Raw genomic sequence first — 17,671 nt, forward strand, 5'->3', positions numbered from 1 at the left:
AGTATATAGTATATATAGTGTAGTATATAGTATATAATACGACGATGTTAGTATATAGTATATATAGTGTAGTGTATAGTATAGTATATATAGTGTAGTGTATAGTGTAGTATATATAGTGTAGTATATAGTATAGTATATATAGTGTAGTGTATAGTATATATAGTGTAGTGTATAGTATATATAGTGTAGTATATATAGTGTAGTATATATAGTAAAGTATATAGTATATATAGTGTAGTATATAGTATATATAGTGTAGTGTATAGTATATATAGTGTAGTGTATAGTATAGTATATATAGTGTAGTGTATAGTGTAGTATATATAGTGTAGTATATAGTATAGTATATATAGTGTAGTGTATAGTATATATAGTGTAGTGTATAGTATATATAGTGTAGTATATAGTATATATAGTGTAGTGTATAGTATAGTATATATAGTGTAGTGTATAGTGTAGTATATATAGTGTAGTATATAGTATATATAGTGTAGTGTATAGTATAGTATATATAGTGGTGTATAGTATAGTATATATAGTGTAGTATATAGTATATATAGTGTAGTGTATAGTATAGTATATATAGTGTAGTATATATAGTGTAGTGTATAGTATATATAGTGTAGTGTATAGTATATATAGTGTAGTGTATAGTATAGTATATATAGTGTAGTATATAGTATATATAGTGTAGTGTATAGTATAGTATATATAGTGTAGTGTATAGTATAGTATATATAGTGTAGTGTATAGTGTAGTATATATAGTGTAGTATATAGTATATATAGTGTAGTGTATAGTATATATAGTGTATAGTATATATAGTGTAGTATATATAGTGTATAGTATAGTATATATAGTGTAGTGTATAGTATAGTATATATAGTGTAGTGTATAGTGTAGTATATATAGTGTAGTATATAGTATATATAGTGTAGTGTATAGTATAGTATATATAGTATATATAGAGGGTTCCTACCCAGCAGACAGAGGGAGTGGAGTCCAGCTCTTCTGTTTCTTACAGATCTTGTCGTAGAAGCTCTCTGGTCTCCACGACTCCGTCCAGAACACCAACGACACTGTCTCCCCGAAGTTATACAGCTGAGGTCAGAGGTCAGAGGTCAGAAGTCAGAGTGTGGACTCACTCAGTATTTAGGGCCCAGTTGACCCGTTGAGGATCAATAATGATCACTGAGACTCTCCGGGTGCATCCCAAAGCTCTTATTTGTCGTTTCCTCGCTCCTCGCTTGAACCGGAAGTTGTTCTGGTGCGCCATCTTGAAGACTGTCCCAAAGCTCTTATTTCTGCACCGAGGAGCGAGGAGCGAGGAGCGAGGAGCGAGGAGCGAGGAGCGAGGAGGGAGGAGGGAGGAGGGAGGAGGGAGGAGCGAGGAGGGAGGAGCGAGGAGGGAGGAGCGAGGAGGGAGGAGCGAGGAGCGAGGAGCGAGGAGCGAGGAGCGAGGAGCGAGGAGCGAGGAGGGAGGAGCGAGGAGCGAGGAGCGAGGAGGGAGGAGCGAGGAGGGAAGAGCGAGGAGCGAGGAGCGAGGAGGGAGGAGCGTGGAGGGAGGAAGGAGGAGGGAGGAGCGAGGAGCGAGGAGGGAGGAGCGAGGAGGGAGGAGCGTGGAGGGAGGAGGGAGGAGCGAGGAGGGAGGAGCGAGGAGGGAGGAGCGAGGAGCGAGGAGCGAGGAGCGAGGAGCGAGGAGCGAGGAGGGAGGAGCGAGGAGCGAGGAGCGAGGAGGGAGGAGCGAGGAGGGAAGAGCGAGGAGCGAGGAGCGAGGAGGGAGGAGCGTGGAGGGAGGAAGGAGGAGGGAGGAGCGAGGAGCGAGGAGGGAGGAGCGAGGAGGGAGGAGCGTGGAGGGAGGAGGGAGGAGCGAGGAGGGAGGAGCGAGGAGGGAGGAGCGAGGAGCGAGGAGGGAGGAGCGAGGAGGGAGGAGCGAGGAGGGAAGAGCGAGGAGCGAGGAGGGAGGAGCGAGGAGGGAGGAGCGAGGAGGGAAGAGCGAGGAGCGAGGAGGGAGGAGCGAGGAGGGAGGAGCGTGGAGGGAGGAGGGAGGAGCGAGGAGGGAGGAGCGAGGAGGGAGGAGCGAGGAGGGAGGAGGGAGGAGGGAGGAGCGAGGAGGGAGGAGCGAGGAGCGAGGAGGGAGGAGCGAGGAGGGAGGAGCGAGGAGGGAGGAGCGAGGAGGGAGGAGCGTGGAGGGAGGAGCGTGGAGGGAGGAGCGAGGAGGGAGGAGCGTGGAGGGAGGAGCGAGGAGGAGCGAGGAGTGAGGAGGGAGGAGGGAGGAGGAGCGAGGAGTGAGGAGGGAGGAGGGAGGAGCGAGGAGTGAGGAGGTATCTCTGAGGAGCGATGATCGAGGAGGGAGGTGCGAGGAACGAGGAGGAGCGAGAAGGAGCGAGGAGCGAGGAGGAACGAGGAGGGAGGATCGATGAGGAACGAGGAGCGAGGAGGAACGAGGAGGAATGAGGAGCGAGGAGGAACGAGGAGCGAGGAGGAACGAGGAGGAATGAGGAGCGAGGAGGAACGAGGAGGGAGGATCGATGAGGAGCGAGGAGGAACGAGGAGGAACGAGGAGCGATGAGGAACGAGGAGGGAGGATCGATGAGGAACGAGGAGCGAGGAGGAACGAGGAGGGAGGATCGATGAGGAATGAGGAGCGAGGAGGATCGAGGAGGAACGAGGAGGAATGAGGAGCGAGGAGGAATGAGGAGGAATGAGGAACGAGGAGGAATGAGGAACGAGGAGGAATGAGGAGCGAGGAGGAACAAGGAGCGAGGAACGAGGAGGAATGAGGAATGAGGAGGAATGAGGAACGAGGAGGAATGAGGAACGAGGAGGAATGAGGAGCGAGGAGGAATGAGGAGCGAGGAGGAACAAGGAGCGAGGAACGAGGAGGAACGAAGAGGGAGGAGCGAGGAGGAGCGAGGAGGGAGGAACGAGGAGCGAGAAGGTATCTCTGAGGAGCGTTGGTTCCTTGTTCTCTCCATGCTTCCCTGGTGGGAGAGACTAAGATGCAGTGAGGGAAACGTGGATGCAGTTAAGAGCTTTGGGATGTACCAACTGAAAACTTATCAAGATCAACAGGATTCTCCCATCATGCAACACTGAGGGCACATTGAATTATTCCAGATGTAAATAAAACATCTGGTTTGATCTGGTAGAAGAGTTATTATATTACAGGAGGAGAGAAGAAGAACAGCTGGTTCCTAACGTTACTCTGGATTCATCAGTCTGTGTTCAGCTCACAAAGGCCGACAGCAGGGGCTGATGGGATTGACTCCCAGAGGAGGGAACAGAGAGCTCATTTGCATACTCCGCCCCTCATTAGCATATTAACGACCTCCCAGCGGAGACGCTCCGTTAACATTAATGCTAATCTGTGAGTGGACAGCTGGGTCCTGCTCTGTGATTGGCTGCTGCTCTGACAGGTCACTTATTGATGAGGTTCATCAGCAGATGGGACGAAAGACTGACCCCCAACAGACTGACCCCCAACAGACTAAACCCCAACAGACTGACCCCCAACAGACTGACCCCCAACAGACTGATCCCAACAGACTGACCCCCAACAGACTGATCCCCAACAGACTGACCCCCAACAGACTGACCCCCAACAGACTGATCCCAACAGACTGACCCCCAACAGACTGACCCCCAACAGACTGATCCCCAACAGACTGATCCCAACAGACTGATCCCCAACAGACTGACCCCAACAGACTGACCCCCAACAGACTGACCCCCAACAGACTGACCCCCAACAGACTGATCCCCAACAGACTGATCCCAACAGACTGATCCCAACAGACTGATCCCCAACAGACTGATCCCAACAGACTGACCCCAACAGACTGATCCCCAACAGACTGACCCCAACAGACTGATCCCAACAGACTGATCCCCAACAGACTGATCCCAACAGACTGATCCCCAACAGACTGATCCCAACAGACTGACCCCAACAGACTGATCCCCAACAGACTGATCCCAACAGACTGACCCCAACAGACTGATCCCAACAGACTGACCCCAACAGACTGATCCCCAACAGACTGATCCCAACAGACTGATCCCCAACAGACTGATCCCAACAGACTGACCCCCAACAGACTGATCCCAACAGACTGATCCCAACAGACTGACCCCAACAGACTGATCCCCAACAGACTGATCCCAACAGACTGATCCCCAGGTTTGGTTCAACACTCACTCAAAGGGTTTGGACTTATTTCCTGTATTCTATCAAGTTCTAGTTGGAAGTGAACCAGTCGAAACCAGGTAGAACTTCCTCTCTCTGAGTGTGCACCTGTTGACGTACCTGCAGCCCACAGCAGCCCACGGCGTTCATGATGGAGGCGTTGTGGATGACTTTGTACGGTATCCCAGCATTCACTGCTCTCAGCACCAGGTCGCTGTGGGTGGTGGCTCTGCAGGAGGACACATAACAACAAGAATTAGCATATAAAACATATACAGCAATCATTTAATAAATAAACAGTCAGATAAGAGACATGCTACTAGAAGCTAACACACTGCTAAAGGAGCTAACACACTGCTAAAGAAGCTAACACACTGCTAAAGGAGCTAACACACTGCTAAAGAAGCTAACACACTGCTAAAGAAGCTAACACACTGCTAAAGGAGCTAACACACTGCTAAAGAAGCTAACACACTGCTAAAGAAGCTAACCCACTGCTAAAGGAGCTAACACACTGCTAAAGAAGCTAACACACTGCTAAAGGAGCTAACACACTGCTAAAGAAGCTAACACACCGCTAAAGGAGCTAACACACTGCTAACACACTGCTAAAGGAGCTAACACACCGCTAAAGAAGCTAACACACTGCTAACACACTGCTAAAGAAGCTAACACACCGCTAAAGAAGCTAACCCACTGCTAAAGAAGCTAACACACTGCTAAAGAAGCTAACCCACTGCTAAAGAAGCTAACACACTGCTAAAGGAGCTAACACACTGCTAAAGAAGCTAACCCACTGCTAAAGAAGCTAACACACTGCTAAAGAAGCTAACACACTGCTAACACACCGCTAAAGAAGCTAACACACTGCTAAAGAAGCTAACACACCGCTAAAGAAGCTAACACACTGCTAACACACCGCTAAAGAAGCTAACACACTGCTAAAGAAGCTAACACACCGCTAAAGAAGCTAACCCACTGCTAAAGAAGCTAACACACCGCTAAAGAAGCTAACACACTGCTAAAGGAGCTAACACACTGCTAAAGAAGCTAACACACTGCTAAAGGAGCTAACACACTGCTAAAGAAGCTAACCCACTGCTAAAGAAGCTAACACACTGCTAACACACCGCTAAAGAAGCTAACACACTGCTAAAGAAGCTAACACACCGCTAAAGAAGCTAACACACTGCTAACACACCGCTAAAGAAGCTAACACACTGCTAAAGAAGCTAACACACCGCTAAAGAAGCTAACCCACTGCTAAAGAAGCTAACACACCGCTAAAGAAGCTAACACACTGCTAAAGGAGCTAACACACTGCTAAAGAAGCTAACACACTGCTAAAGGAGCTAACACACTGCTAAAGAAGCTAACCCACTGCTAAAGAAGCTAACACACTGCTAACACACCGCTAAAGAAGCTAACACACTGCTAAAGAAGCTAACACACTGCTAAAGAAGCTAACACACCGCTAAAGAAGCTAACCCACTGCTAAAGAAGCTAACACACCGCTAAAGAAGCTAACACACTGCTAAAGAAGCTAACACACTGCTAAAGGAGCTAACACACTGCTAAAGAAGCTAACCCACTGCTAAAGAAGCTAACACACTGCTAACACACCGCTAAAGAAGCTAACACACTGCTAAAGAAGCTAACACACCGCTAAAGAAGCTAACACACTGCTAACACACCGCTAAAGAAGCTAACACACTGCTAAAGAAGCTAACACACCGCTAAAGAAGCTAACCCACTGCTAAAGAAGCTAACACACTGCTAAAGAAGCTAACACACCGCTAAAGGAGCTAACACACTGCTAAAGGAGCTAACACACTGCTAAAGGAGCTAACACACTGCTAAAGAAGCTAACACACTGCTAAAGGAGCTAACACACTGCTAAAGGAGCTAACACACTGCTAAAGGAGCTAACACACTGCTAAAGAAGCTAACACACTGCTAAAGGAGCTAACACACCGCTAAAGAAGCTAACACACTGCTAAAGGAGCTAACACACTGCTAAAGAAGCTAACACACTGCTAAAGGAGCTAACACACTGCTAAAGAAGCTAACACACTGCTAAAGAAGCTAACACACTGCTAACACACCGCTAAAGAAGCTAACACACTGCTAAAGAAGCTAACACACCGCTAAAGAAGCTAACCCACCGCTAAAGAAGCTAACACACCGCTAAAGAAGCTAACAGACTGCTAAAGAAGCTAACACACTGCTAAAGAAGCTAACACACTGCTAAAGGAGCTAACACACTGCTAAAGAAGCTAACACACTGCTAAAGAAGCTAACACACTGCTAAAGGAGCTAACACACTGCTAAAGAAGCTAACACACTGCTAAAGAAGCTAACCCACTGCTAAAGGAGCTAACCCACTGCTAAAGGAGCTAACACACTGCTAAAGAAGCTAACACACTGCTAAAGGAGCTAACACACTGCTAAAGAAGCTAACACACCGCTAAAGGAGCTAACACACTGCTAACACACTGCTAAAGGAGCTAACACACCGCTAAAGAAGCTAACACACTGCTAACACACTGCTAAAGAAGCTAACACACCGCTAAAGAAGCTAACCCACTGCTAAAGAAGCTAACACACTGCTAAAGAAGCTAACCCACTGCTAAAGAAGCTAACACACTGCTAAAGGAGCTAACACACTGCTAAAGAAGCTAACCCACTGCTAAAGAAGCTAACACACTGCTAAAGAAGCTAACACACTGCTAACACACCGCTAAAGAAGCTAACACACTGCTAAAGAAGCTAACACACCGCTAAAGAAGCTAACACACTGCTAACACACCGCTAAAGAAGCTAACACACTGCTAAAGAAGCTAACACACCGCTAAAGAAGCTAACCCACTGCTAAAGAAGCTAACACACCGCTAAAGAAGCTAACACACTGCTAAAGGAGCTAACACACTGCTAAAGAAGCTAACACACTGCTAAAGGAGCTAACACACTGCTAAAGAAGCTAACCCACTGCTAAAGAAGCTAACACACTGCTAACACACCGCTAAAGAAGCTAACACACTGCTAAAGAAGCTAACACACCGCTAAAGAAGCTAACACACTGCTAACACACCGCTAAAGAAGCTAACACACTGCTAAAGAAGCTAACACACCGCTAAAGAAGCTAACCCACTGCTAAAGAAGCTAACACACCGCTAAAGAAGCTAACACACTGCTAAAGGAGCTAACACACTGCTAAAGAAGCTAACACACTGCTAAAGGAGCTAACACACTGCTAAAGAAGCTAACCCACTGCTAAAGAAGCTAACACACTGCTAACACACCGCTAAAGAAGCTAACACACTGCTAAAGAAGCTAACACACTGCTAAAGAAGCTAACACACCGCTAAAGAAGCTAACCCACTGCTAAAGAAGCTAACACACCGCTAAAGAAGCTAACACACTGCTAAAGAAGCTAACACACTGCTAAAGGAGCTAACACACTGCTAAAGAAGCTAACCCACTGCTAAAGAAGCTAACACACTGCTAACACACCGCTAAAGAAGCTAACACACTGCTAAAGAAGCTAACACACCGCTAAAGAAGCTAACACACTGCTAACACACCGCTAAAGAAGCTAACACACTGCTAAAGAAGCTAACACACCGCTAAAGAAGCTAACCCACTGCTAAAGAAGCTAACACACTGCTAAAGAAGCTAACACACCGCTAAAGGAGCTAACACACTGCTAAAGAAGCTAACACACTGCTAAAGGAGCTAACACACTGCTAAAGAAGCTAACACACTGCTAAAGGAGCTAACACACTGCTAAAGGAGCTAACACACTGCTAAAGGAGCTAACACACTGCTAAAGAAGCTAACACACTGCTAAAGGAGCTAACACACCGCTAAAGAAGCTAACACACTGCTAAAGGAGCTAACACACTGCTAAAGAAGCTAACACACTGCTAAAGGAGCTAACACACTGCTAAAGAAGCTAACACACTGCTAAAGAAGCTAACACACTGCTAACACACCGCTAAAGAAGCTAACACACTGCTAAAGAAGCTAACACACCGCTAAAGAAGCTAACCCACCGCTAAAGAAGCTAACACACCGCTAAAGAAGCTAACAGACTGCTAAAGAAGCTAACACACTGCTAAAGAAGCTAACCCACTGCTAAAGAAGCTAACACACTGCTAAAGAAGCTAACCCACTGCTAAAGAAGCTAACACACTGACTGAATCACAGACTATGGTACAGATGTTGAGGTCACAGACTATGGTACAGATGTTGAGGTCACAGACTATGGTACAGATGTTGAGGTCACAGACTATGGTACAGATGTTTCTGGTCACAGACTATGGTCCAGATGTTTAGGTTAAACCAGTAAAGAGTATTTTTAGTTTTTAACTGAACAAAGAAGGAACCAACTTCTCTTTTCATGTAAACTGTAAAACCAACATTCACATGAACAAAAGTCAACAGAGTTTCAGTGTTTCAGACCGCGAGCTGCAGATGTTCTGCAGACGTTCTGCACTCTGTTATTAAATCGGAGAGAAATGTGGTGGTTTTGGGGAGAAATGAGCCCAAATGAAGGCCCAGCTGCTCTGAGAGACGCTCCGAGAGACGCTCCGAGAGACGCTCCGAGAGACGCTCTGAGGTCACATCAACCTCTCAGAGTGCTGACGCAGCAGACCTCAACGCTGCTGCTGCTGCACGGAGCTCAGACTGTCCTGATACGTGGACAACATGACTCACCCGAACGGGTCGCCCACCACCAGGAACGCCACATCAGTTACGTCAGCATCCTTCAGGATCTCATCAGCTCCTTGTTCAACCAGGTCTCTGTCGGCCAGGATCAGCTCCTTCCCATAATACTCCTCCTGAGGACGACAAGTAACAGTTACCCCACTGTTATAGTAACAGTTACCCCACTGTTATAGTAACTAACAGGCTGTTATAGTAACTAACACGCTGTTAAAGTAACTAACACACTGTTAAAGTAACTAACACGCTGTTATAGTAACTAACACGCTGTTAAAGTAACTAACACACTGTTAAAGTAACTAACACGCTGTTAAAGTAACTAACACGCTGTTATAGTAACTAACACGCTGTTAAAGTAACTAACACACTGTTAAAGTAACTAACACACTGTTAAAGTAACTAACACGCTGTTATAGTAACTAACACGCTGTTAAAGTAACTAACACACTGTTAAAGTAACTAACACGCTGTTATAGTAACTAACACGCTGTTAAAGTAACTAACACACTGTTATAGTAACTAACACACTGTTATAGTAACTAACACGCTGTTATAGTAACTAACACGCTGTTAAAGTAACTAACACGCTGTTATAGTAACTAACACGCTGTTATAGTAACTAACAGGCTGTTATAGTAACTAACACACTGTTATAGTAACTAACACGCTGTTATAGTAACTAACACGCTGTTATAGTAACTAACACGCTGTTATAGTAACTAACACGCTGTTAAAGTAACTAACACGCTGTTATAGTAACTAACAGGCTGTTATAGTAACTAACAGGCTGTTATAGTAACTAACAGGCTGTTATAGTAACTAACACGCTGTTATAGTAACTAACACGCTGTTAAAGTAACTAACACGCTGTTATAGTAACTAACAGGCTGTTATAGTAACTAACACGCTGTTAAAGTAACTAACACGCTGTTATAGTAACTAACAGGCTGTTATAGTAACTAACACACTGTTATAGTAACTAACAGGCTGTTATAGTAACTAACACACTGTTATAGTAACTAACAGGCTGTTATAGTAACTAACACGCTGTTATAGTAACTAACAGGCTGTTAAAGTAACTAACACGCTGTTATAGTAACTAACAGGCTGTTATAGTAACTAACACGCTGTTATAGTAACTAACACGCTGTTATAGTAACTAACAGGCTGTTATAGTAACTAACACGCTGTTATAGTAACTAACACGCTGTTATAGTAACTAACACACTGTTATAGTAACTAACAGGCTGTTATAGTAACTAACAGGCTGTTATAGTAACTAACACGCTGTTATAGTAACTAACAGGCTGTTATAGTAACTAACAGGCTGTTATAGTAACTAACACGCTGTTATAGTAACTAATAGGCTGTTATAGTAACTAACAGGCTGTTATAGTAACTAACAGGCTGTTAAAGTAACTAACAGGCTGTTAAAGTAACTAACAGGCTGTTATAGTAACTAACAGGCTGTTATAGTAACTAACAGGCTGTTATAGTAACTAACAGGCTGTTATAGTAACTAACAGGCTGTTATAGTAACTAACAGGCTGTTATAGTAACTAACACGCTGTTAAAGTAACTAACACGCTGTTATAGTAACTAACACACTGTTATAGTAACTAACAGGCTGTTATAGTAACTAACACACTGTTATAGTAACTAACAGGCTGTTATAGTAACTAACACACTGTTATAGTAACTAACAGGCTGTTATAGTAACTAACAGGCTGTTATAGTAACTAACAGGCTGTTATAGTAACTAACAGGCTGTTATAGTAACTAACAGGCTGTTATAGTAACTAACACGCTGTTATAGTAACTAACAGGCTGTTATAGTAACTAACAGGCTGTTATAGTAACTAACACGCTGTTAAAGTAACTAACACACTGTTAAAGTAACTAACACGCTGTTATAGTAACTAACAGGCTGTTATAGTAACTAACACACTGTTATAGTAACTAACACGCTGTTATAGTAACTAACACACTGTTATAGTAACTAACACGCTGTTATAGTAACTAACACGCTGTTATAGTAACTAACACGCTGTTATAGTAACTAACACGCTGTTATAGTAACTAACAGGCTGTTAAAGTAACTAACACGCTGTTAAAGTAACTAACACACTGTTAAAGTAACTAACACGCTGTTATAGTAACTAACAGGCTGTTATAGTAACTAACACACTGTTATAGTAACTAACAGGCTGTTATAGTAACTAACACGCTGTTATAGTAACTAACACACTGTTATAGTAACTAACAGGCTGTTATAGTAACTAACAGGCTGTTATAGTAACTAACACACTGTTATAGTAACTAACACGCTGTTATAGTAACTAACACACTGTTATAGTAACTAACAGGCTGTTATAGTAACTAACAGGCTGTTATAGTAACTAACACGCTGTTAAAGTAACTAACACACTGTTAAAGTAACTAACACGCTGTTATAGTAACTAACAGGCTGTTATAGTAACTAACACACTGTTAAAGTAACTAACACGCTGTTATAGTAACTAACAGGCTGTTATAGTAACTAACAGGCTGTTATAGTAACTAACACACTGTTAAAGTAACTAACACGCTGTTATAGTAACTAACAGGCTGTTATAGTAACTAACAGGCTGTTATAGTAACTAACACGCTGTTATAGTAACTAACAGGCTGTTATAGTAACTAACACGCTGTTATAGTAACTAACAGGCTGTTATAGTAACTAACACACTGTTATAGTAACTAACAGGCTGTTATAGTAACTAACACGCTGTTATAGTAACTAACACACTGTTATAGTAACTAACAGGCTGTTATAGTAACTAACAGGCTGTTATAGTAACTAACACACTGTTATAGTAACTAACACGCTGTTATAGTAACTAACACGCTGTTAAAGTAACTAACACGCTGTTAAAGTAACTAACACGCTGTTATAGTAACTAACAGGCTGTTATAGTAACTAACAGGCTGTTATAGTAACTAACACGCTGTTATAGTAACTAACAGGCTGTTATAGTAACTAACAGGCTGTTATAGTAACTAACAGGCTGTTATAGTAACTAACACGCTGTTATAGTAACTAACAGGCTGTTATAGTAACTAACAGGCTGTTATAGTAACTAACACGCTGTTATAGTAACTAACACGCTGTTATAGTAACTAACAGGCTGTTATAGTAACTAACAGGCTGTTATAGTAACTAACACGCTGTTATAGTAACTAACAGGCTGTTATAGTAACTAACAGGCTGTTATAGTAACTAACAGGCTGTTATAGTAACTAACACGCTGTTATAGTAACTAACACGCTGTTATAGTAACTAACAGGCTGTTATAGTAACTAACAGGCTGTTATAGTAACTAACACGCTGTTATAGTAACTAACAGGCTGTTATAGTAACTAACAGGCTGTTATAGTAACTAACAGGCTGTTATAGTAACTAACAGGCAGTGGAACACCAGTTACAGTGGACTATTGACACCAGTGGAGCACCAGTGACGTATACTGGTTTCATGTGCTGTATGAACAGCAGCAACAGACCACTGTGTGACACACCATCAGTCCATACAGCAGCAGGATCATAATCAATGATCAGTATCATAATCAATAATCAGTATCATAATCAATGATCAATATCATAATCAATAATCAGTATCATAATCAATGATCAGTATCATAATCAATAATCAGTATCATAATCAATAATCAGTATCATAATCAATGATCATAATCAATAATCAGTATCATAATCAATGATCAGTATCATAATCAATAATCAGTATCATAATCAATAATCAGTATCATAATCAATGATCATAATCAATAATCAGTATCATAATCAATGATCAGTATCATAATCAATATCATAATCAATGATCAGTATCATAATCAATGATCAGTATCATAATCAATATCATAATCAATGATCAGTATCATAATCAATGATCAGTATCATAATCAATAATCAGGATCATAATCAATGATCAGGATCATAATCAATGATCAATGATCAGTATCATAATCAATAATCAGGACCATAATCAATAATCAGTATCATAATCAATAATCAGTATCATAATCAATAATCAGTATCATAATCAATGATCAATATCATAATCAATAATCATAATCAATGGTCAATATCATAATCAATATCATAATCAATGATCAATATCATAATCAATGATCAGTATCATAATCAATATCATAATCAATGATCAGTATCATAATCAATGATCAGTATCATAATCAATAATCAGTATCATAATCAATGATCAGGATCATAATCAATGATCAATGATCAGTATCATAATCAATAATCAGGACCATAATCAATAATCAGTATCATAATCAATAATCAGTATCATAATCAATAATCAGTATCATAATCAATGATCAATATCATAATCAATAATCATAATCAATGGTCAATATCATAATCAATATCATAATCAATGATCAATATCATAATCAATGGTCCTGGTCCTGGTGATTAAAGCACAGTACTTCGTGTGTGGACTCACCAGAGCCTCCTTGCCCACGGTGAGGATGGAGGTGTAGGCCTCCAGGTAAACTCTGGAGCATCTCCTCACCGCCTGCAGACCCTTCACCGTGATGTCCTCCGCGTCCCCCAGACCCAGACCCACCAGGTACAGCATCCTGCTGCCGGGTACTCTCTCTGCTGCCGGGTACTCTCTCTGCTGCCGGGTACTCTCTCTACTGCCGGGTACTCTCTCTGCTGCCGGGTACTCTCTCTGAGATGAGCCGCTGACTGACACACTGCTGCTGATCAACTACTACAACCCGTCACTAACTAGTCCGTTACCTAACTAGTCTGTTAGTTACCTGTGCAGTCTGTTAGTTACCTGTGCAGTCTGTTAGTTACCTGTCCAGTCTGTTAGTTACCTGACTGAGTTTCTGAGTTTCACGTGTATTCTCACTGGACGGACTGGAATACGGCATGTCGTAAACTGTTTATGTGCACGACAGCTGCCGCCGCGGTACGTTACGTTCCTGTTCTGGACAGAGCGTCAGAACTCCATTGAGGTTCTGTGTATTTCTGAAAGTCTTGCATGTGGCAGAGATTTGCATATTAATAAAATAACTCATATATATTTTGTGTGGTGCAATTTGATGTTATCTTTAATTCGGCGCACAAATGATTATTAATAATAATAATGTTTCTATAAGTTGAACCTCGTCTGCAGGCTGGAGGTCGATAAGATAAGAGGAGACTTTATTGATCCCCAGAAGGAGAGTTGATGTTCTACAGAAGGAGCTGCTGCAGAAAAACAACAGCAGCACATCTGACTGGATCTTTGTGTGTCACAATGTACACTCACAAATCAGCCTATGGAGAACGGAACCTGCCAAAATAATCAATCAATCAATCAATCAATAAATAAATACATACATGTTTCATTAAATGCAGCAAAAATATTAAAAATAAATCTAGCCATTAATTAATTAATAAAATGTGACATAAATTGATTTATCTTTTTTAATTTTCCCTCACATTTATTTATGTATTTATTTATTAATTTTTGAAATAATTCATATTTTTGCATTTATCTTTTATTCGTCCAATCATGGACCCATCATGGACCCATCATGGTCCAATCATGGACCCATCATGGTCCAATCATGGTCCCATCATGGTCCCATCATGGTCCAATCATGGACCCATCATGGTCCCATCATGGTCCAATCATGGACCCATCATGGACCCATCATGGTCCCATCATGGTCCAATCATGGTCCCATCATGGTCCCATCATGGTCCCATCATGGACCCATCATGGACCCATCATGGTCCCATCATGGTCCAATCATGGTCCAATCATGGTCCCATCATGGACCCATCATGGACCCATCATGGTCCCATCATGGTCCCATCATGGTCCAATCATGGACCCATCATGGACCCATCATGGTCCCATCATGGTCCAATCATGGACCCATCATGGACCCATCATGGACCCATCATGGTCCCATCATGGTCCCATCATGGACCAATCATGGACCCATCATGGACCCCTCATGGACCCATCATGGTCCCATCATGGACCCATCATGGTCCAATCATGGTCCAATCATGGACCCATCATGGTCCAATCATGGACCCATCATGGTCCCATCATGGTCCCATCATGGACCCATCATGGTCCAATCATGGTCCAATCATGGACCCATCATGGTCCCATCATGGTCCAATCATGGTCCCATCATGGTCCCATCATGGTCCCATCATGGTCCAATCATGGACCCATCATGGACCCATCATGGACCCATCATGGACCCATCATGGACCCATCATGGACCCATCATGGACCCATCATGGTCCCATCATGGTCCAATCATGGTCCCATCATGGTCCCATCATGGTCCAATCATGGTCCAATCATGGTCCAATCATGATCCCATCATGGACCCATCATGGACCCATCATGGACCCACCATGGACCCATCATGGTCCAATCATGGACCCATCATGGACCCCTCATGGACCCATCATGGTCCCATCATGGTCCCATCATGGTCCAATCGACCCATCATGGACCCATCATGGTCCCATCATGGTCCCATCATGGTCCCATCATGGTCCCATCATGGTCCCCTCATGGACCCCTCATGGACCCATCATGGTCCCCTCATGGACCCCTCATGGTCCCCTCATGGACCCATCATGGTCCCATCATGGTCCCATCATGGTCCAATCGACCCATCATGGACCCATCATGGTCCCATCATGGTCCCATCATGGTCCCATCATGGTCCCATCATGGTCCCCTCATGGACCCCTCATGGACCCATCATGGTCCCCTCATGGACCCCTCATGGTCCCCTCATGGACCCCTCATGGACCCCTCATGGTCCCCTCATGGACCCCTCATGGACCCATCATGGTCCCATCATGGTCCCATCATGGTCCCATCATGGACCCATCATGGACCCATCATGGTCCAATCATGGTCCAATCATGGTCCCATCATGGACCCATCATGGACCCATCATGGACCCATCATGGTCCAATCATGGACCCATCATGGACCTCATGGACCCATCATGGTCCCATCATGGACCAATCATGGACCCATCATGGACCCCTCATGGACCCATCATGGTCCCATCATGGACCCATCATGGTCCAATCATGGTCCAATCATGGACCCATCATGGTCCAATCATGGACCCATCATGGTCCCATCATGGTCCAATCATGGTCCCATCATGGTCCCATCATGGTCCCATCATGGTCCAATCATGGACCATCATGGACCCATCATGGACCCATCATGGACCCATCATGGACCCATCATGGACCCATCATGGTCCCATCATGGTCCAATCATGGTCCCATCATGGTCCCATCATGGTCCAATCATGGTCCAATCATGGTCCAATCATGATCCCATCATGGACCCATCATGGACCCATCATGGACCACCATGGACCATCATGGTCCAATCATGGACCCATCATGGACCCCTCATGGACCATCATGGTCCCATCATGGTCCCATCATGGTCCAATCGACCCATCATGGACCCATCATGGTCCCATCATGGTCCCATCATGGTCCATCATGGTCCCCTCATGGACCCCTCATGGACCCATCATGGTCCCCTCATGGACCCCTCATGGTCCCTCATGGACCCCTCATGGACCCCTCATGGTCCCCTCATGGACCCATCATGGTCCCATCATGGTCCCATCATGGTCCCCTCATGGACCCCTCATGGTCCCCTCATGGACCCCTCATGGACCCATCATGGTCCCCTCATGGACCCCTCATGGACCCATCCTGGTCCCCTCATGGACCCCTCATGGACCCATCATGGTCCCATCATGGTCCCCTCATGGACCCCTCATGGACCCCTCATGGTCCCCTCATGGACTCCTCATGGACCCATCATGGTCCCCTCATGGACCCCTCATGGACCCATCATGGTCCCATCATGGTCCCATCATGGTCCCCTCATGGACCCCTCATGGTCCCCTCATGGACCCCTCATGGACCCATCATGGTCCCCTCATGGACCCCTCATGGACCCATCCTGGTCCCCTCATGGACCCCTCATGGACCCATCATGGTCCCATCATGGTCCCATCATGGTCCCCTCATGGACCCCTCATGGTCCCCTCATGGACCCCTCATGGACCCATCATGGTCCCCTCATGGACCCTCATGGACCCATCCTGGGTCCCCTCATGGACCCCTCATGGACCCATCATGGTCCCATCATGGTCCCCTCATGGACCCATCATGGTCCCATCATGGTCCCCTCATGGACCCCTCATGGACCATCATGGTCCCATCATGGACCCATCATGGACCCATCATGGACCCATCATGGTCCAATCATGGACCCATCATGGACCCCTCATGGACCCATCATGGTCCCATCATGGACCAATCATGGACCCATCATGGACCCCTCATGGACCCATCATGGTCCCATCATGGACCCATCATGGTCCAATCATGGTCCAATCATGGACCCATCATGGTCCAATCATGGACCCATCATGGTCCCATCATGGTCCAATCATGGTCCCATCATGGTCCCATCATGGTCCCATCATGGTCCAATCATGGACCCATCATGGACCCATCATGGACCCATCATGGACCCATCATGGACCCATCATGGACCCATCATGGTCCCATCATGGTCCAATCATGGTCCCATCATGGTCCCATCATGGTCCAATCATGGTCCAATCATGGTCCAATCATGATCCCATCAT

At 44.6% G+C, this 17,671-nt stretch overlaps 1 protein-coding gene across 1 annotated transcript; it reads right to left on the reverse strand.

Annotated features, from left to right (window-relative positions):
- Positions 1 to 957: 957 nt before the first annotated feature.
- Positions 958 to 14,439, reverse strand: LOC141763642 (diphthine methyl ester synthase-like). The gene is made up of 4 exons (XM_074628159.1): positions 13,444 to 14,439; positions 8,912 to 9,036; positions 4,313 to 4,421; positions 958 to 1,104 (listed from the first exon to the last, which is right to left on the reverse strand). The coding sequence occupies exons 1-4, from the start codon at positions 13,576 to 13,578 to the stop codon at positions 979 to 981; spliced, it is 495 nt and encodes a 164-aa protein (XP_074484260.1). The 5' UTR covers positions 13,579 to 14,439; the 3' UTR covers positions 958 to 978.
- Between the last annotated feature and the right edge of the window lie 3,232 nt (positions 14,440 to 17,671).

The sequence above is a fragment of the Sebastes fasciatus genome, unplaced genomic scaffold, assembly GCF_043250625.1.
Source record: "Sebastes fasciatus isolate fSebFas1 unplaced genomic scaffold, fSebFas1.pri Scaffold_116, whole genome shotgun sequence".
Lineage (NCBI taxonomy): Eukaryota > Metazoa > Chordata > Actinopteri > Perciformes > Sebastidae > Sebastes > Sebastes fasciatus.